This window comes from Parasteatoda tepidariorum, chromosome 6 (assembly GCF_982258835.1).
Source record: "Parasteatoda tepidariorum strain Cologne lab strain chromosome 6, Ptep-v5.0, whole genome shotgun sequence".
NCBI classification, from domain to species: Eukaryota; Metazoa; Arthropoda; class Arachnida; order Araneae; family Theridiidae; genus Parasteatoda; species Parasteatoda tepidariorum.
In genome coordinates this window covers 90,966,654-90,986,428 of record NC_141760.1, presented here as the reverse complement: position 1 = coordinate 90,986,428, position 19,775 = coordinate 90,966,654, and the positions used below count along the sequence as shown (strand labels likewise).

The 19,775-nt window shown below is 28.8% G+C and overlaps 1 protein-coding gene across 1 annotated transcript in view; it reads right to left on the bottom strand.

Moving 5' to 3' along the window:
- Positions 1-2,280: 2,280 nt before the first annotated feature.
- LOC107443661 (toll-like receptor Tollo) overlaps positions 2,281-19,775 on the bottom strand; it is a 138,427-nt gene continuing 120,932 nt past the window's right edge. Inside the window, exon 4 of the mRNA XM_016057604.4 lies at positions 2,281-7,710. Coding sequence (XP_015913090.3) covers positions 3,451-7,161 — 3,711 coding nt within the window. The 5' untranslated portion in view covers positions 7,162-7,710 and the 3' untranslated portion in view covers positions 2,281-3,450. The remainder of the gene's footprint in view (positions 7,711-19,775) is intronic.

The following is a 19,775-nucleotide window of genomic DNA, read 5'->3' as shown; positions in this document are numbered from 1 at the left end:
TAAAACATTTCAAGCAATACAGAGTTCGTATTATTTTATGTCATAGCAAAATATATATTTTAAATGGATTAGAAAAGCAGAAATAAAATTTTTTTTCTCTTCAGCGAGAAAAAATTCGGAATAAAATTTAAGTAAATTCTTACTTTTTATTTACAAGATCGTCAGCTTCTTCCGTTATTCCAGATTTTCAGAAATGTCCGATTACAATATTAGACTTCGTTTAGAATCATTCAGGATATTTTAATATAATGGTAAAGTTGAACAAGGCTATATACAACAAAAATATTTAATAAGCATAGCAGTACAAAAAATCCAGTAACACAGAATCAGGCATTTGTTTGATTGGTTATTGCAATTACATAAATTTTCAGGCTTGTGTGCTCAAAATAGGCTTATAAGCCTTCGTCAAGTAGAAAAGGACATATAGCACAGTAGTAGAGACAGCACCAGTACCGCCTCCAAGCAGCTTGCTATTCTTTAATGGTACAGCATTCATTTTGTTAGGATTGCGTGATCAATTAATGTTTATAAGCTTTTGTTAAGTTGAGGAACAAATAAAACAATACAGAGAAGTCCAGCACGAGCATACATCAAAGATAGCAGCGAGGTTCGAATCTGCTACCCTCACACTTTGTGCAGACTTTTGCAAATGATACCGCTCGACTATGGTGGGCCTTTATCTTGTTATCTTATATTTGTCTAAGATATCGCTAAGTGTTATGCTTGTTTTCTCATTAAAATGTACCGCACAAAGTACATCACAAATATACTTCAAGGGTTACGGCGGAATTTGAACCTACTACCTCGACGCTATGCTGCATTTGGTGAAATGATGAGGCCAGTTTGTCAGAGAGTCCATATTACGACGCTGTCCAACTGAAAAACGAAAAGAAGAAACTAGAAAGCATCTAGGGTATCACAGATTCGTATTTTAAATTTTTTGAGCAACTTCTAGTTTTTGAAAAAATAGAGAGCGAAAAGAAAAGTATTGAATCGAACAAGGAAGCTAATGTCCAGGATCAGTAAATGAAAGATTTCAGCTCTTCATGTCTCCGCAACCTATAAGATGCTTAATACTTACAAAGATTTAATTAAGGTGCGACCGATTTAATTTTAAATTGAAGTTAAAAAACTAAAATTTGCTTTTATTCTTTGAATTTAAAATTAAAAACATTGCATTGAAACTTTATTTACTTCGCACTAAAGCTGCACAATGGGCTATTGGCGATGGTCTGGGGAACACCCCTGAGAATGAACCAAAGACGTGCTATCTCAATTTTGATCCTCTGCAGAGGGGATGGCTCCCTTGCTTTGGTAACCCGACGACCTGCACGTGAATTCGAGCATTTTACGGTAGAACAGCTTAGCGAGGACCAATACCACCCAATCTCGGTTGATACGCAAACCGATCAAAATGGTCTCCCACCCGCTTACAGACCGCAGCCAGTGATGCTTAACTTCCGTGTTTAACTGGGAACCGTGTTTTTACGATCAGTCTACTGCGGGCCATTAAAACGATTACTTATTATAAGCAATTTAAGAGTATAGCAATTCGGTCATGGTGGTCATTTAACACTAAGAGTTCTAGATCATGTGTGTTCCCCGTCTTGTTTATCATTTGTTTATTCGCATACAGATCCAAGTTTGTGTTTTCACGTCAAAGAACGATTAATAAACCCTTGTTAAATAGAACAGATAGTAAAAATCATAGAATCGTAGAAAAAGATACGACGGTATTGAAACCCATTGCTTCCACTTTTCAGAGTGTCTAGCAGACGAACAATACCTATCTCTTTTAAGTTAAAAAATTAATAATATTAAATTTAATTCAAAAAAATGGCGTTGAACTAAACGCTGTATGATTTTCTCTCAAAATCGTAAATTATAAGAGTTTTCTTATACTTCAGCCTTGAAACTTTCTCCTTTGAACCTAGTGTCTCAAGTGGCAATCCAGATCTATAATTATACGGCTATAATGTAATAGAAAACTTGATAATGGATGTAGGAGATTTAAATGAGTAAAATTGTCAAACATAGAAAGTATCACCATAAAAATATGAAAAATATTTTGTTTTCTTGTAAACTTCTTTTTCCTTTATACCCTTTTGTATTAATTAAAACTGTATTTGAAATTTAATCAATTCTTGGTTTACATGTAAAATATTTTGGTGTCAGTGATTTTGCTTATTTTTGACCATTAAAAATTTCTTTTTAATATTTAAATTACTAAAATGTAATGTCTTTATAAAATAGTAAATGACGAGAACTGCTTCAAGTAAAGACATTTTATCTTTAAAATTTTTTATTTATCACCATTGTACGTTAATAATACAAAACATTAATTTTTAGGATACATTTGATTCATTCATTTTCACAAACATGCAACAAATAAAAAATATTAAAAGTTAGTACGAAACCGAATACAGAATAAATTTTTATAAACCAAATAAATGTAAGAGAGAAAAAAAATTATGAAAAAAAGTATATATGTTACAAGAAGTAAAGGCTTAGGATTTTGAAATTATTTTCTAACATAAAGTAAAGAAAAACAGACATTTAAAAAATGTAAGTCTTTTTAGTTAAAAATTGTAATTTTTTTTATGAGTGTCGTTTTTTTAACCAAATAAAATTACTCTATAATTCAATTTTAGTTTAATTAATTTGTATATTAAATACATCAAATTCCAAAAGAAAGGAACTTATTTATTACTGAATATAAATACAATTATAATTTAAAATTAAGCAATTACAGTATGACGGAATTCAATTAAAATTTATCTAAACGCAATTTTCATTGCAATTAATGGAAATTGTAGCGGTAAATAAGATTTTTACACATAACTTCTAAAACATTTTATAGTAAATATTGAAAAATGTGGACCCTTAAGATTATCATCATTATTAGACACGTGTCTTTCAAGCAACCTTTAAATGAAAAGTTTGAAACAATATAGCTATAAGCCCAATTCACGAAATTTTAAGAACGTTATTGATTCTCACGTTATAGAAAAAAAAATCACGATTTCCTTGTAGACAATAAAATGTCTCTCATTTTAATGTCTTCCAGAAGACATCTTTGCAAATTACTAAGTACCTATCTGTTTAAGGAAGAGTTGATGGAAAAGCGTTACTCTTGGAAAAATTGTGGCTTATCACTATATTGCCCCAAGTACTTCATTTTAAATATTTACTTTTATTCTTCTTAAAACTAAAATAACATAAATTCTCAGCTTCATATGATTTTACCAAAATCCAATTCTAATTTGTTCAGTTAATAATTCAAATTCATCATGATTAAAGCACTTACATTTCTTTTATCATTTATACTTATATAATTTACAAATCTTTTTTATTATATATTTAACTGTACATACACACCATTTTAAAAATACACAGCAGATAGATATTTAAGCAAACAACACAATAGTTTGATTTAAAAAAATCTCGCATTCACACAAGTTTAACAGAGTTCGACATTGAAGATCTTCTGAGCGTCGTTGAAAGCTTATTGTCCGAATAATCTGAAAGATGCTTGTGGCTCCTGCCTTCGGGCAGAGAAAACCGGAGTTTTTCCCAAAAGCGCCTATCACCCCAATGTATTATCACTGCAGCTTTGAAACAAGCTCTTACATCACCATCTAACTCTTTGAAGTCTACTTTGTTCAAAAGAATAATGATAATTTTGTGTCGGCGGTTGCACTGACTTTCATGGTGGCATGCCTTTAGCTCAAAGAGACACCATTCACTCTTCAAATACTGTTCAGATATGACTGCGATGCTGCAGGAACTGCATTCAACAGCTTCTGAAATAGTTTCTGCCATGTACCGAGAGGCGGGAAGGTCTCTATACCTTAAGCACAGTCTTTGAGATTGCACACCACATTCCAATTCCGGTGCAACCATTTGCGTAACGAAAGCTTCATCTTTTTTGCAATAGGATACAAATGCGTCAAACAGCTTTTCATTCTCTGCCGGATAATCTCCTTTCTCGAACAGCTTAACACCATATTTGTTGTAGATCCACATTTTCATATTGTTGCGATATTTCCAGGCAAAAAATATCGCAGTTAGCATGAGGACTATCAGCATGGGTACTAAGATCACAATGGACATGTATTCCTCCACAAACTCAGCAGACGTAAAGGGTATTACACTGAAATTGGAACAGGAAGAATTGCTGTATTCAAAAAGAAGCATTGTTGTTGAATTGTTATAAATACAACGCAAACTACCTTGATCCACAACTGCATTGGGGTGTTTGACCATCCAATATTTAAACCGTTCTATAAAAGCACATTCACAGTTCCATTTATTGTGGCCCACTTTTACTTTGGATAGTGCTCGGTTGTATTTCAAGACCCAAATATTAAACTCTGAAATCTGGTTATGGTCCAAATAAAGTACACGTAAGAACTTCAAATGCTTAAAAGAGTCGTGCTGGATTGATTTCAACCGATTATGGGACAAATAAAGTTCTTGAAGTTTAGTCAAATTTTTAAATTCATGGCCTTCTATCACAGGAATGTGGTTATTTTCTAGATGTAGAACTAACAAGTTTTGAAGTCCATTAAATGTTCTGTTCCTAATTATGTGAATGTTGCTGTTGTTGAGATGAAGAACCCGTAAGTTTTTGCGCCCGATAAAAGAATGACTTCCAATATGGCTCATATCATTGCCGTCAAGATAAAGATCTGTCACGTCCATGGGAACTCTATTTGGTACATGAGAATATCCTCTAAGATTACAGTCCACCATGTTAGTGTTCCAAGTTTGATCAGAGTAGCATGTACAATTTTCTGGACACACCATTTCACAATCGCAAGCATCAAATTCACAGCAATGACAGAGGGCGAAACAATGAATGCGGTATTTGCATAAAAAATCTGAGGGTTTAGTCACTGACATCGGCAATACTGCATTCTGCCGAGGCAACGTTACATTGCACATGACATCGCCAAGATCTGTTATCATAGGATACTGGCGCGTTTCGTCTTTACTTTCCATGCGCAGGAGCCATTCCATTGTACAATCACAAGTTAATGTATTGTTTGAAAGTAGAAACTCAGGCAAGGGATTGTTCATTGGTATACTTTTAAGCCGGAATGCATTGATATCAAGATGACTAATTGCATTTCCTGTAAGATCAACAAATGAGAGATTGGTTTTTGCAGTAAAAGTGAATGGTCCAATTACTGTTATTCTATTCCATCGAAACGACACGATTTCTATACTGTTTGGAAGAGAAGCTGTTGTTAACTCTCTGATAATATTGTACGAAGCATCTAGATTCCTTAAATGCATAAGTTGTTCCAATTCGAAGTAATTTCCCAATCCATCCACTTCATTTTGATGTATATCCAAAACCTTAAGATCTGTTGGTACAAGTGCATAATCAAACCACGTTATATTATTTCGGGATGCATTCAGAGTATGAAGGTACCGTAAGTTCATAAAAAGTCCATTTATATCGGTCAAATGATTGTCGTTAAATTTAGCAACTCTTAACTCGGGGACATCGTCAAACAAGCTGTGTCCCAAAGACATTATTTTATTGTTAGAAAAGTCAAGAGTCTTCAGTGACGAGAGATCTTGAAAGCAACCTTTCGTCAAGTTGCCGATTTGATTTTTCGCCATGTGCAAGCTGACAATTTTTTTCAAGCCCTGAAATGTTGCATTGCTGATGTTATAAATTTTGTTGTGAGTTAAGTCGAGGTGCCTTAAAAGTGTTAAATCATTTATGGATTTCGGAAAATCAACTAATTTGTTAGATCTGAGTTTTAAGTTTTGGACTGACTTGCAATGAGAAAACGCCAGTGGGTGTATGCCTGTTATATCATTATTACTCAAAGACAGATAATTTAAAGACTCCAATCCTTTAAAAGTGTTCGCATTAACATACTTTAGTTTATTTCCTAAAAGAGTCAACGTGTGAAGATTTCTCAGGGATGCAAAGGAATTATCACTAATATTATGAATTGCATTGTAGCTTAGATAAAGTATTTGGAGGCTTCTTATCAAATGGAAATTCGTCTCCGTAATAACTTGAAACCTGTTATGATTCAAATCCAGGACAAACAAACGACTTAAATCCGCTAAAGTTTCAGATGAAATTACGTTTTCTAGGGAATTATAACTCAAATTTAATCCCACTAGCTGCCTTAAGCCTTGAAACGCTCGAGGCGTTAACGAACTGAGAGAATTATTCTGAAGATAAAGCTCCAAAATGTCGGTTGACTGCTGAAATATTTGTTCCGGTAGGTGACTGATTCGGTTATTGGACAAATCTAAACTCTGCAGTCTGCTAAGGCCACTGAACGCATAGGGATAGAGTTCAGACAGCTGATTGTTGTTTAAATAAAGGACCTTTAATGACACCAGGGAGGAAAATATCCCATCAGGAATGCTTTTTAATATATTGTAAGATAAGTCTAAAATGATAAGATCAGATAAACATTTCGTAGTCTCTATTGATCCTAAGCCTATATTTCTCGCATCGTCTAATTCGCTATTGGTAAGGTTCAAAATATTTAGATTTTCTAAGTTGCAAAATAAGTTTGCTGGCAAAACGACGAGATTATTATGATCGAGTTCCAATTTATATAGTTTCTGTAGGCCTGCGAAAGTGTCTCCTCTAAATGTAAGTGGTTTGGAATTGGTTTTATTTAAGTGTATTGTTAAATTGGCTAGATTGGTTAAGCCCCAGAAAGTGGCTTCTGGAAAATTCGGAATGCTGCAACCTTCAATCGATAATGACTTCACATTACTTAACTTGCTAAATGTACCATTTGATACCGAATGATCTTTATTGTTACCATCACAAAATATATTGATGAAGCTAGGCGGGTCGGAATCAGTTTCTCCAATTTTACTTATACTTTGCCAACTCCTGACTCTGCAGGTCATGGTGGATTCTTCATCTATGTTTGTTAAGTCGCATTCTTTAGCAAAAACTTGTGCGCTGGTTAGATTGCACAAAATGCACAATAAGCAAAACACAAAATGTGTCGTTTTTATTTTACTTCCAATGGAAGCAACGTGAGGTAAGATCACTCTATCAAAAAACGTAAGGCACATTAACTGAGAGTTCGCAAAAGCATTTTTTAGTGAATGTTCATTGCTGCGAGTACCATGAAAATCTCTACATTTACAGTAGACTTTCATAGTCTTTAATCAAGAACTATCCCTTTCTAGTATACAAGCAATAATTACGTGTGCGTCATCTTATATGCAAGACTTGTATTAGTATTGAAAGTTAAAGTAAAATTTCTTCCTTCATTTCGATTGTAGCATTCAAATGTTTTCATTTTCATTTTGAGTGTAATTCTGTTGAATATTGAATTATTTAAAATAATTTCAACATATTCATTGAAGATATTCTGAATAAAAACAGCTGAAAATATTCATCACGCACCATTGCGAGTTTAGTATTCATCTTTCCATCTTAAATCCATACATATATTTTTTTCTTTAAAAAAATACCCAAGTATTCTTGATTGGTTTAGGAATAGTAGTATTTGGAGTTAGCATTTTCTTATAGCTTTTTGAAGCAATTTCGTGAGTCATGTGATTTTGTTTCATTTCCCGGAGCAAGAAAAATGTCGATATAGGTAGTCTTTTTTTTCCTTCTATTTTTACCACTTCTTTTCTTTTTCCTGAGAAATCGATTCAAATAACATACTTGTAAAGAAATCACGAACTTTTCAATTCCATCTGAAAAAAAGGAAGAAAAAAAAGAATTAGCCAGATAAAACTTGTTATATGTTAATTTAACAAAACACGAAGTAATTTAAGTCAAAACTTTTAGCTGTTCAAAATATGATTGCTTTGAAAATTAGAATCTTTTTTCTTTCTGTAAAGTAAATTATAGAATAGTTCAAGTAGGTAAAAAGAGAAAAAAGTAATGACTTTCAGTAAATTAAATTTTCTTCTAAAATTAAAGAGAAGATTTTAAAGAAAGATGAGCGTATTTTTATCACCTTAGCAGCTAAGTGAATATTCTTAAAAAAATTAAACAAAAATGATTGAGTTTTACCGAATATTTCAAACAATGCTTCGGTGAAAGAAATCTAATTAACTAACTTATTTTAAGAATCTAAATTCATCTTTTCGTTTAAAACATGAAAAATATTCTTTCATTTTTTGCTTTGAAAATTTTGTAATGAAATTTACATATAATTTATCATGAAAATTAAATCTCTAAAACTTGCAAAATTATTAAATAAATGTCAAATGCTATCTTTTGCATTGTTATCATGATGATTTCAACAACTAATTTTACAAATTTTGGTTTTAATATTTAAAAATATATAGAATATGGAATATATTCAAAAAAGTTCCTGGTGGAGAAAATCTAGACAACTTAACTAACTAACTAATTTAAACATAATTTCTCGTTTCTGTATCAAACAGAAAATGTGTTTTGTTTCTCAAATTTATACAGATAAATTATTATACTTTTGGTTTTTGAAGCGAAAATTAACTTATTTCTTTGAGTAAGATTTTGACTTAACATGGTGACAAAATAGTATTGACTTGGAAAGCAAAATAATTCCATATTTATATTTTTATAATATAATAAGTTCTTCCTTTCTGTAAAAAAAGATAAAAAATAAATTTTATAAAACTTTCACGTTTTTCAGAATGAAAATTAAGTTATTTATTTAAGAAACGTGAAATGTATTGAATAATAAGAAAAATAGTAGATAATAGAATAGCGTAAATAGGGTTATCGCTAAGGTAATATTGTCAAAGTGAAGTATTATTGATTATTCACTGAATTTTACCAAGGAAATCAAGCATTGTTTAGGTGAAAAAAAAAACAAATTATATATCTCACTTGAAGAATCTAAATTTGTATTCTTTTTCGAGCATAAATCTTAGAAAAATTAACTTATCATCTAGTTCGGATTAACGATAAGAATATTTTTTGTATCAGAAGCAGTAAAAATTGTAATTTTTTGTTGTAAATTTATAAAAATACAAGATATATACAAATAAATAAATTTAAGGCAATTCCGTCTTTTCTGGGTAGTATTTTGAACTAGTCCAAAGTTTCAAGTTCACAAAATAAAGCAAAAAGGGAGAAGAGGTAACAAAAAAAATTATATTAGAGTGAAGATATTTAAGTTTACACCTAGAAAGCGCTAGAAAGAGCAGTTCAAATTCTATTAATGTCAACGCTAAAAGCATCTACACTATACTAAAAATTGAAGTTTCTGTTTCAGAATGAAAGATGTCACCACGGGCAGGTGCACAAAATATTTTTCTTCTTTCGAAATATGCAATTTAGTATGTTCTTTTAATCGTGTTTCATAGATTGTAAAAAAATTATAAAGTTTTGAGTGTAACATTACTGAAAAAAATTATTTTAAACTATACCTACAAATAGAAAATAATAAAACGAAATTCATTGTATATTTTACTTTTATAAATGCCCAGATTGTATTTAATAAGTTTTATATGATCATGTTATACAATACCAGTATTCATTCATAAAAAACGAATCATTTAATGTCTTTCTTGGAGCTAAATAATTAATACTTATGACTTACATTATTCATAAAACGAAACACAAAGCTAATAAAGCACAAAGGAAAGTACATAAATGGACATAATACAGTTTCAGTTCAATTTTTTATTTTATTTTATGACCGCCGTTGAACAGTCGACCCTTCAGTTCAATTAACAATAACATTCCTTAGTGTCTAAATGTTGAATAAAAGTGTAAACTTTCTTCTTTACCACTTCTCTACCTTCATTTGACGTTCAGCTCAGTGGAAGGTTCTTGTTTATAAAACTGAAACTGTACATTATCCAACTGTCCATTTATGTGCTTTCATTTGTGCTTTAGTCAAGTCTTTTAATTTGTTTTTGCTTTAGTCTACATAGCACAACGTATACTCTACCCTGTGTTGGTTACATTATGCATATTAATAATTCTGTAAATTATTCATTATTTTTATAATTTTTAAAATTCCTATTATTAAATATTAAATATAAATTCTTTTTTTTTCGTAATTATTTGTTCTTTATGTATTACAGTATTGACGAACCGAATCAGTGTGTGGCATTTGTATTCAGCATCTTTCAAAACTTGAAGGTAAATGGCTATATAATGATAAGTGACTTTTTCAAATGGTCCCGAAGAAGTTTTTCTGAGAATCTTTTCCAAGAAACACACCACGATTTCTATGTAGGCAATGTATATCTTTTTGCATTGAGCTGCAAAATGGAAATTCAGGACACCTCTTAAGTACTTATTTTGAAACAATACAGAGGACCAGTTTGATGTAAAAATGATATTTTTGGAAAAATAATGTTGATATATATCTCCAAGTGCTTTAATGTTTTAATTACTATTGATCTCAGACATAAAAATATCGCTACCTATTTTTATGTTTTAATTAAATAAGCTTCCAATGCGTTGCAAACCATTAGTTTTCGATTGAATACATATAAGGGTGTATTTCTTATATTTTGCAATACATAATTTGCTGAATGTTAAAATATATATATATATATATATATATATATATATATATATATATATATATATATATATATATATATATATATATATATATATATATATATATATATATATATATATATATATATATATATATATATATATATATATATATATATATATCGTTCAAGGAAGTAAGATAAAAAATTGTGAGGCCTACATCTAAAGTAAAATGCTTTAGAATATATTCCGAAAATAAAAATGCAAGATTAAAAAAAAAAGATATTAAAAGGAATTGCATCAAATATTTTTTTTTCTAGAAGAACTCTAAGTAATAAGTTCAGATCCGTAAACATTACTTTACTAATAATGCATGGATAAGCAAAATAACTTTCTTTTAGATAATGTTCGCCAAGAAAACGTGAGTAAAAAGTAAATGATTCAAAAGAATAAAAATGTTTTGCTGCGAACAATCTAAACAAAAACGAGAACCATCAACTTAATCGGTGTGGTAAATTTTTCATCACCTATTCGGAAAGATGAAAAAGTGCACTTTTCCCTTTTAATAGCACTTTGGAAAGTTCTCTATGTTGTGGTTATGTCAGTTATGGAGTTTGTCATACTTTTTTTTTTATTGCTCTTTTCTTTTCCTCCAGCACTCATGTCATCTTTGCTAATTCGAAATCAGCGGAAACAATAATGAAATTAGGGACCATCCAGAAAAAAACTAAAACTCGTTAAAAGAGATTGCTCTTACATTAATTGCCAATTAATACCACAATTTCCGCATCCATAATTAAATAACATGACTATCACGCAAGGAGAGGTAGTTAGTTGCTGTTGCATTTTGGGTAAAACAAGATACGGAGCATTTTAAAGCTTGTGAAAAAAAGTCTCTAGAACTTCCGAATAATTCTTTGAACGATGCAGTAAATATTTGCATATTAATTCGATTTCAGCGCAATGTGTCTTTAGCAGTAATTTCATATTAATGCACTATGCATCTACAAGGAGTTTTTGAGATAAATAATGCAGCTTTTTTTTCGTAATGAATTAGGCAGTTTTTCAGATACTAAATTATCTTTGAGAAAATGCTCTTAGTTTGAGGATACATTTTACGAAATATAGTGCACTTAAATCCATGTCTGAATTTTTGCATATTTATTGGTTACAATTAAAAATAACTTAATTTAAATGATTTTGAGTTTACTGAAAAAAAATACATTCAATTTGTTTTAATTTTTTTTTCGTAAACGTATTTAATAAATTATGTTTAAAGGACAGATTCTATACTCTTTTTCATAAATTAGTTAAATATTGATTTATATATTGAGAAAAATATGCCAGTAAAATTATCGCTCTGTTTGGTAATAGCATTTATTTTAAGAAAAAAAGCATATTTCTGGCAATAAAAACCAAAATCTATATGATTGGTATTTAAACCACTTATCTGATACTTTTTCCATTCACATGGTAATGGTTTACTGGAATTTCTGGTTTTCCAAATTACAGTCCTTATTACCACACACTTAGTAAAAAATGCTAACATGACAAGTAAATTTAGCTGAATAAATGGTTTTTGTGTTAAAATTTAGAGTATCAAGATAAAATTACCACATTGTAAAGCATTTTCCAAATTTTATTGTATATTTTAAAACCTTATATAATTATTAATAAAGCAAAATCATTACCACAGCTGTTCAGCAAAATCTACCCATCTTTTTGGTTTTTCCATAAAGCTAAAAACACCATAAATTTTGACATATTTTGATAATTTTGATCATACTTTTTTTCTCATTGCAGAATTTACTCCTTCCCACCTATTTTCTTTGTTTATTGTACGAAATTTACCAATTTACCATTTAAATATATGAAGGCTATTAATCGATCTATAGCTGTTTAATGCTATTCCTTTACCTGAAAAATGCCTCAAAAAATGATTGCCACTTTCAAAATTTAATGCATTAAAATAACTGTCTCAAAACGTATGTGTTTACGGGAACTATTTTGCATATTTGGTGTCTGAAAATAAATGTTTTTAGTATACACGATGTCATTGCTAATAATTTATATATTGAGATATTTAAAATGGTTAAAATATTTTCCCGTGCACGGTATTCGATAATTTGTTTTAACTGACTGATTCTATGTGTTTTTATTAAAAAATCTGTTAAATATTGATTTATAACATATGGTTCATTGGACATTAAAGTACTCTCTCTTCCTATTATGTTGTGCGAATGTAATTTATCCTTTAAACTTATGAAGACGAATTTGAGATTTTATCATATCTTGCGTTTGTGATTCATGAGCAGTATCAAAATTTGACATTAATGAAGTTTAAGTGCCTTTGTAAAAGGAAGTTTAATCTAGAAAGAATATGTTAAATAATTCTGATCCTCTGAATAATTTCCCAGAGTAAAATTTAAGATTCACTAAACGACTAGGAAAACAAAGTGCTTTCGGTTTAAGCAATTTTTTTAACAAAGTAATTTAAATTTCCCTTCGGATAATTACCATTTGATAGGCTTAAAGAAACACATACTCGGTTAACTTCTGTCACAAGTTCTATTTCTAATTAATATATGAAAGACTGCCTAGATAAATAAGTAAAGTTTCTACCATTTTCTTTACATTTTCTGTGTTTTCGAAAGAGGACTAAAATTCAAGGTTAAATCTATAATTTGTGGGTAAAATAATGCCATATGTCATATATTTATAAATTTATATGTGATTAAATCATACAGGTCATGCATGTAATACATTATCATACATGTGTGTGTGGGATTAATTTAATATAACTAAATTAAAAATTAAACTATTAAACTATCGAATATAAAATATTTAATTTTATCTGGATTTAAGGATTTATGTTACTCATGGTATGCCTTGAACCAAAACCTATCTAATATCTTTATATATTCAGATAGATTATAGAAATAGATGATATATTAAACATTAAATTAGTGCTCCAGTTATCAAAATTTTACACAGTGTTCAAATTTCATATAAAGTTATGATATATTCACATATCATGCAGCTAGATTGAATGAGATATTTGTAATAAAGTAATGCAACTATAATGAAATAATTTAGAATAAAATAATCTAGATTGAATGAGATATTCGTAATAAATTAATGCAACTATAATGAAATAATTTAGAATAAAATAATCTAGATTGAATGAGATATTCGTAATAAATTAATGCAACTATAATAAAATAATTTAGTGAATTCATTTTAATTTGCATAGCAGAGTAGGCGTAACACAGGATAAACATAAAATCAAAATTCATTGGATTTATAATATAATTATTTATCTTATTAAATTTTTAACTAATGATGTGGTAATAAATATATAACTAGATATTTATAACTAATTTATATACTTTCTGCAAAATAACTCTAATTTAATTGAATGTATAATTTTTATCTGGATGGAAAGGTTTGTTTTTGGTTCTCAACATCACACTAGAATCTTATTTCATCTACCATAATCATAGACATTAATATAGCCTGAGGAGGCTAAATTCAAAAATTTTAATTGCTTATATTTACTATACAATCGATTCCTAACTTTGTTTTGCAACTTTCGTTTCTTCGTTTTTTCGACACATATTTCGTAAAATATCAATACAAAACTACCGAATGGCGAAATGGGATACGTAGCTAAAATCAAGAGTGAAAAAATTGCAACATGCAGTTGTTAGCAATTTAATGCTAATATAAATGACATAAAATAATACAGTCATGCTATTTTTTCTGAATAAAAAATTATATGTAACTTAGGGTACGCGCATAATCAAATATGGAATTTATATCGTCATTATATAATTATATAATTACTAAATTATTTATCTTATATAAAATAATTTAAATTTAGATGAATATGAAGTCGAAGCAAGTATTTTGGTATTTTATTCTTCTTGGTATTTTATTCTTCTGTGAAGCAAGTATTTTGGATCAATCATTACACTAGTACTGAAATACTTTATCTGCCATAATCATCGACGCTAGTATGACAGGAGGAGGCTATATTCAAGAATGATGATATTTAATAAAAATGATAAGGACTTTCGAAAAAAAAGCAACATGGGTCTAAAAAGGATTTTAATAGTCTACAGATACTAAATAATCGATTTCTAGCTGCTAGAAGAAGCTAGGTAAAAGAAAACTTTTCTTTTCCTTTTTTTTCTTTCTTTTTTTTTAACTTTTTTTCTCACTTCGCATACTCGCCATTTCTTTTCTATTTACTGAACTGCTGTAAGGCAAAATGTGATACTCAAGAGTTGAGGAAGTACAATATGCTGTTGTTAACGACAAAATATTAATATAATTGCCAAAAAATAACTTATTAAGTCATTTCATTTTTTCTAGATGTAAAGTCACATATAACATAGGGCATGCGTCTAATCAAATAAGGAATTTATATTTCTGTCATTATATAATTACCTTAAATGAAATATTTTATGATTACTAATTTTTATAATTTCCAAAAAATGATTCTAGTTTAACTTAATGTACACGTACTAAATAATCGATTCCTAGCTTTTCTTGCAGTTATTTTTCTTTTTTCTTCTTTTTTATTTTTCATTTCGCATACTCGCCTTTTCTTTTTTAGGTACAGAACTGCTATAAGGCAAAATGTAATACGTACCTAAACTCAAGAGTGAAAAAAGTACAATTTGCTGTTGTTATCGACTAAATATTAATATAATTGCCATAAAATAACTTATTAAGTCATTTAATTTTTTCTAGCTATAAAATCGCATATAACGTAGGGTATGCGACTAATCAAAAAACGAATTTTTCATTATATAATTACTCATTATATAATACATTACTCATTATACAATTCATTATATAATACAGAATTCATTATATAATGAATTCTGTCCTTATATAATTACCTTAAATGAAATATTTTATGATTACTAATTTATATAATTTCCAAAAAATGATTCTAGTTTAACTGAATATATAATCAAATCTTATTTGGTTAGAGCATTTATTTTACTTGCCAGCATTACACTAGTACTGAAATATTTTATCTGCCATAATCATCGACACTAGTATGGCAGGAGGAAGCTAAATTCAAGACTGATGATATTTAATAAAACTGATAAGGACTTCCGAAAAAAGGTAACACGGGTCTAAAAAAAGATTTTAATAGTCTACAGATACTATATAATCGATTCCTAGCTTTCTCTTGCAGCTATTTTTTTTTCTTTTTTTCTTCTTCTTTTTTTTCATCCTCGCTACTTCTTTTATAAAATATCAGATACAGAACTGCTGTAAGGCAAAATGAGATACGTACCTAAAACCAAGTGGGGAAAAAAAGTGCAATACGCTGTTGTTAGTGACTTTAAGTCATTAAAAAGCCTGAAGCAGAGTATAACGTATTTTTTTTATCTTTTACTTCTTTCATTGTTTCGTATATCATGCGATAAAGTATTTTCTTTCTTTTTATATCTGTGAGAAAATGCATCGGCGTTGTTTGGCAAATTTTCAAAGTTTTGAAGCGCCGTAAGTCACACTTTATTTTCAGAAAACTGATCCTCTTAAAATTCATCAGATAAGATGCATGACTTTTTTTTTGTTTTATTTATTCAAAACAACAAAATTTGTTTTTGTATAAAATTATAAAATTCGACGTCAAAGTTAAAATAAATTTTTGCTTGACATGTTGTAACGGAAAGCCTTAATTAAACTTTCGTAGTTTGTGGTGAATTTAATGTACAGCTAATTAGGATATTTTTATTTAAAATTAGCTTACGTTCTATACATTTTCCTACAAGTATAATGCATATTAATTGAAAAAAGGTTTCGTATGAAGATTTTGAATTTCGTTTAAAGTTATACTCATCTTACCATCTCTAAAAGTTTATTACTTTTACTTCTCTCAAACTAATAGTGTTTAGAGTTAATGAAGAACTTAAAAGCAGAAAAGATTGAATCCATAATAAAGATGCAAAGAGAACAAAGTTTATATCAAGGAAAAAAATGAAATAAGAATTGCAGATGAAGAAATTTTTATAACCATCATTACTGAGCAATTTTACATACATCTCTGCTGTTTGCTGTCAGTAATGTTTATATACGTTAGTTTCTAATTGGTATTTTATAGATCTTTTGAAACGTATCCATCACGACAGAGGAACATTTCTTCATTGAATTAAACGTTATTCAGCGTATTTCGACTTTTATTGGTTGATTTTAACGCAAGTAAACAAATCGTTATTAAAAAACTAAAAAATAATTCATAATATCGTATAACAGTTGAAATGGAAGCGAAAATAAGTGACTATCAAAACCATGGTGATAATTATGATCTTTCTTTTTCTTCTAAATTATTTAAAAGTTCAATGTTTTTTTTCTTTGAAATGCATTTGTAACCTAAATATTTCGAACTTTTACTTCATTACTATATGATTTGTATATATGATTCATTACTATATGATTGTTAACTTCATAAAAATTTGTAATAATTTTTGGCGATTTAAAAAACATTTACGTTTTTACAACTGTTGCAGTTGTTATCGGTAACGCTTTGTCCTGTGTTATCTAAATTAATTAATAAACAATTCAAATCTCTTTCTGCTAAACTCTTAACCATGAAAGAATAAAGAAGACTTAAAACTATTATCTTTCTTTTTTAAAGTTAACTTTAGTTTCTTCTAATTAGAGAAGATCAGGATAGAAGTTAATGCAATTAAAATAGGAATTTAAAAATCTACAAAGGCATATTTATTTACATATACATTAATTCTAAGCATTCTTTAGTTGCGTTTAAAAACAAGTGAAATTGAAAATTTGCATTCAAATTGCAAATGCGATGTTGATCTAATTAAGAAATCTCAAGCTGTAAAATGTAATTTAATTAGGACTTATTAGCTTAACTATCCGGCATCAAATTTAAAGAAAGTCTTATGATAAATACTCTTTTTTTTAACTGAAATCATTTAACTGAAAATTTCGAACTTAAAAAACTCAGGTGGTACTTTTTATTCATAGCCTGAACTTAAAATCAATTTCCTTAACAAAATCCGTGTTTTTTTTTTAAGAAAAATAGTTTCAAATGCAGAATTATTATTTAAAATTTAAAGGTGTTCGTAAATCCCCCAGGATTTAAGGGTAGTATTTTGTTATAAAGAACAAGTTAAAAACAATAACAAAGACGTTAATTGCCTTGATTACACTAATGAATAACACTGCAGAAGCACTAATGATGACTCACACTCATTAAAGCGATTGTTATTGGCTTAAGTTATTAACGTAACATAATTACCCCACCGAAACTTATAATGAATGCGAAAGAATAAGCAATAAAGGCATTTCAATTTTTTATCTGTAAATTAAGATGCGATGCACGCAAGACGAAAGCAATTATTATAATTGGAAATTTATTTAAAGTGAAGTAAATAAGAAGGGGTTTTGTTGCCTTTTGATAAAAGAAAATAATTTCGGGGTTTAAAAGACACCTGTAAGTTTCAAATCTTTGCTAGAAAATTGCTGGTTTAAAGTGATAATATTTAGAGTCAAAATATTGTTGTAGCAGTGGACTTTTTTGTTTTTAATGTTTATAGTTTGTAAGGATATTTATTAAGGTGCTTTTTTTAAATTTTTATCCCAAATTATTGTATGCGATCATTTCTTAGAAATAAATTGTGAACTAATTGACACCTTAAGCTAAAATAAATGATGAATTGCATTTTGAAGAGATTTTTATAATTTGTAAAAATGTTGAATCACGTTTCCAGTATTGTTGAATAAATGTTATAATTATATTCGTTGGTACTTTCAAAGCATTGCATTAAAGCCTATTTACTTTTAAATCCTAGTGTTTTCTTTTAGATTATTTCAAATGCAATTCTATGACTTAAAACATAAAAGAGTTTGTAAATCTTATTGATTTTCTGGGTAGTGCTTCATCATAAGGAATAAGTTAAAGACAATAACAAAGACGTTTGTTCTTTTGATCATAATGAATAACACTGTAGATGCAAATGTGATGACTCGCACTAATTAAAGAAATTGTAATTGGTTTAAGTTATAAAATGTCATATGAGTGCAAAAAACAATAACAAACATTTTAATATCTTATAAGTAAATTAAAATGCAATGCACGCAAGATGAAAGCAATTATTATAATTGGAAATTTATTTAAAGATAAGTAAATGAAAAAGAACTTTTGCAGCCGACGGAGAAACAAAACAATTTCGATATTTAAAAGGTATTTGTAAATTTATGTAAGTTTTAAGCTGCTTATGTTTCAAATCAAATTATGAGATGACAGTAATTTTTGTTATTAATGTCAAGACTTTAAAAATTTATCAAGACATATCGCATAAATTTTTGCGAATACTTATGCCAGGGTATAGAAAAAAAAGATTTGGCTAAAAATATTTTGTGAATTAGAATAAAAATATCGATCTGATTCGATAAATGTTTTCAGAAATACAGAATAATAAACATGTAAATGTGTAAAAGATTAATTTCATCGATCGTGTAAAATATTTATTCTGACTACAGTTGAGTAATGAAGTACTATATTTTCTTGAATTAGCAGTTACTTTTTCTGAAGTATGCAATTCAATGATACTATAAAATGCATTGATGCAACTATATTCTATTGCCCATTGGCAAAATGGGTCTTGACTTGGATTTGATGGCGTCCGCACACTTTTCAACTGTGTTTAAGAGTAATAGTAAACAGTGCGCATGCGTAGTCATTGCATGCGTTGCTATGGCGACCGCTGCTGTTTTTCTTTTTCTTTTCACTAGCAGGCAGTTTTAATATATTTACATAATATCAATTTAAAATATTTTTACATTCTTTTTATTATTGACGTACAGTTACTGACTTGACGGTGATTTTAATATAAATATGAATGAAAAGCATTTTGTGACGTCTTGAAACACGTACATAGGCAGGATATGAAAATCAATCCGACGACAAACATCAATGGAGACAGTTTTTGCAACCTATGATTTGAAATGTTGTGGCGTTTAACGGAGTCAATCCAGAAAGAAAAAGCATTTGACCAATGGGTAACCAGCAATCGTAATAAGGAGATCATAACTTTTTATGGATTTTTTTTATTAATTTTTTCTCATGTAGAACATTTGTTGCTTTTGTTTTTTATTCGTAGAATATATGTTAGAAAACCAAAGTAAAATAAGCATATTTTTTAACTTAAGATTTCTTATTTTTAATTTTGAGATGGTTTATATTTCTTCTTCTAAAAAAAATGGTGAATTTAAAATAAAATATATGATAATCTTTTTAGGAAATTAATTTTTTCAT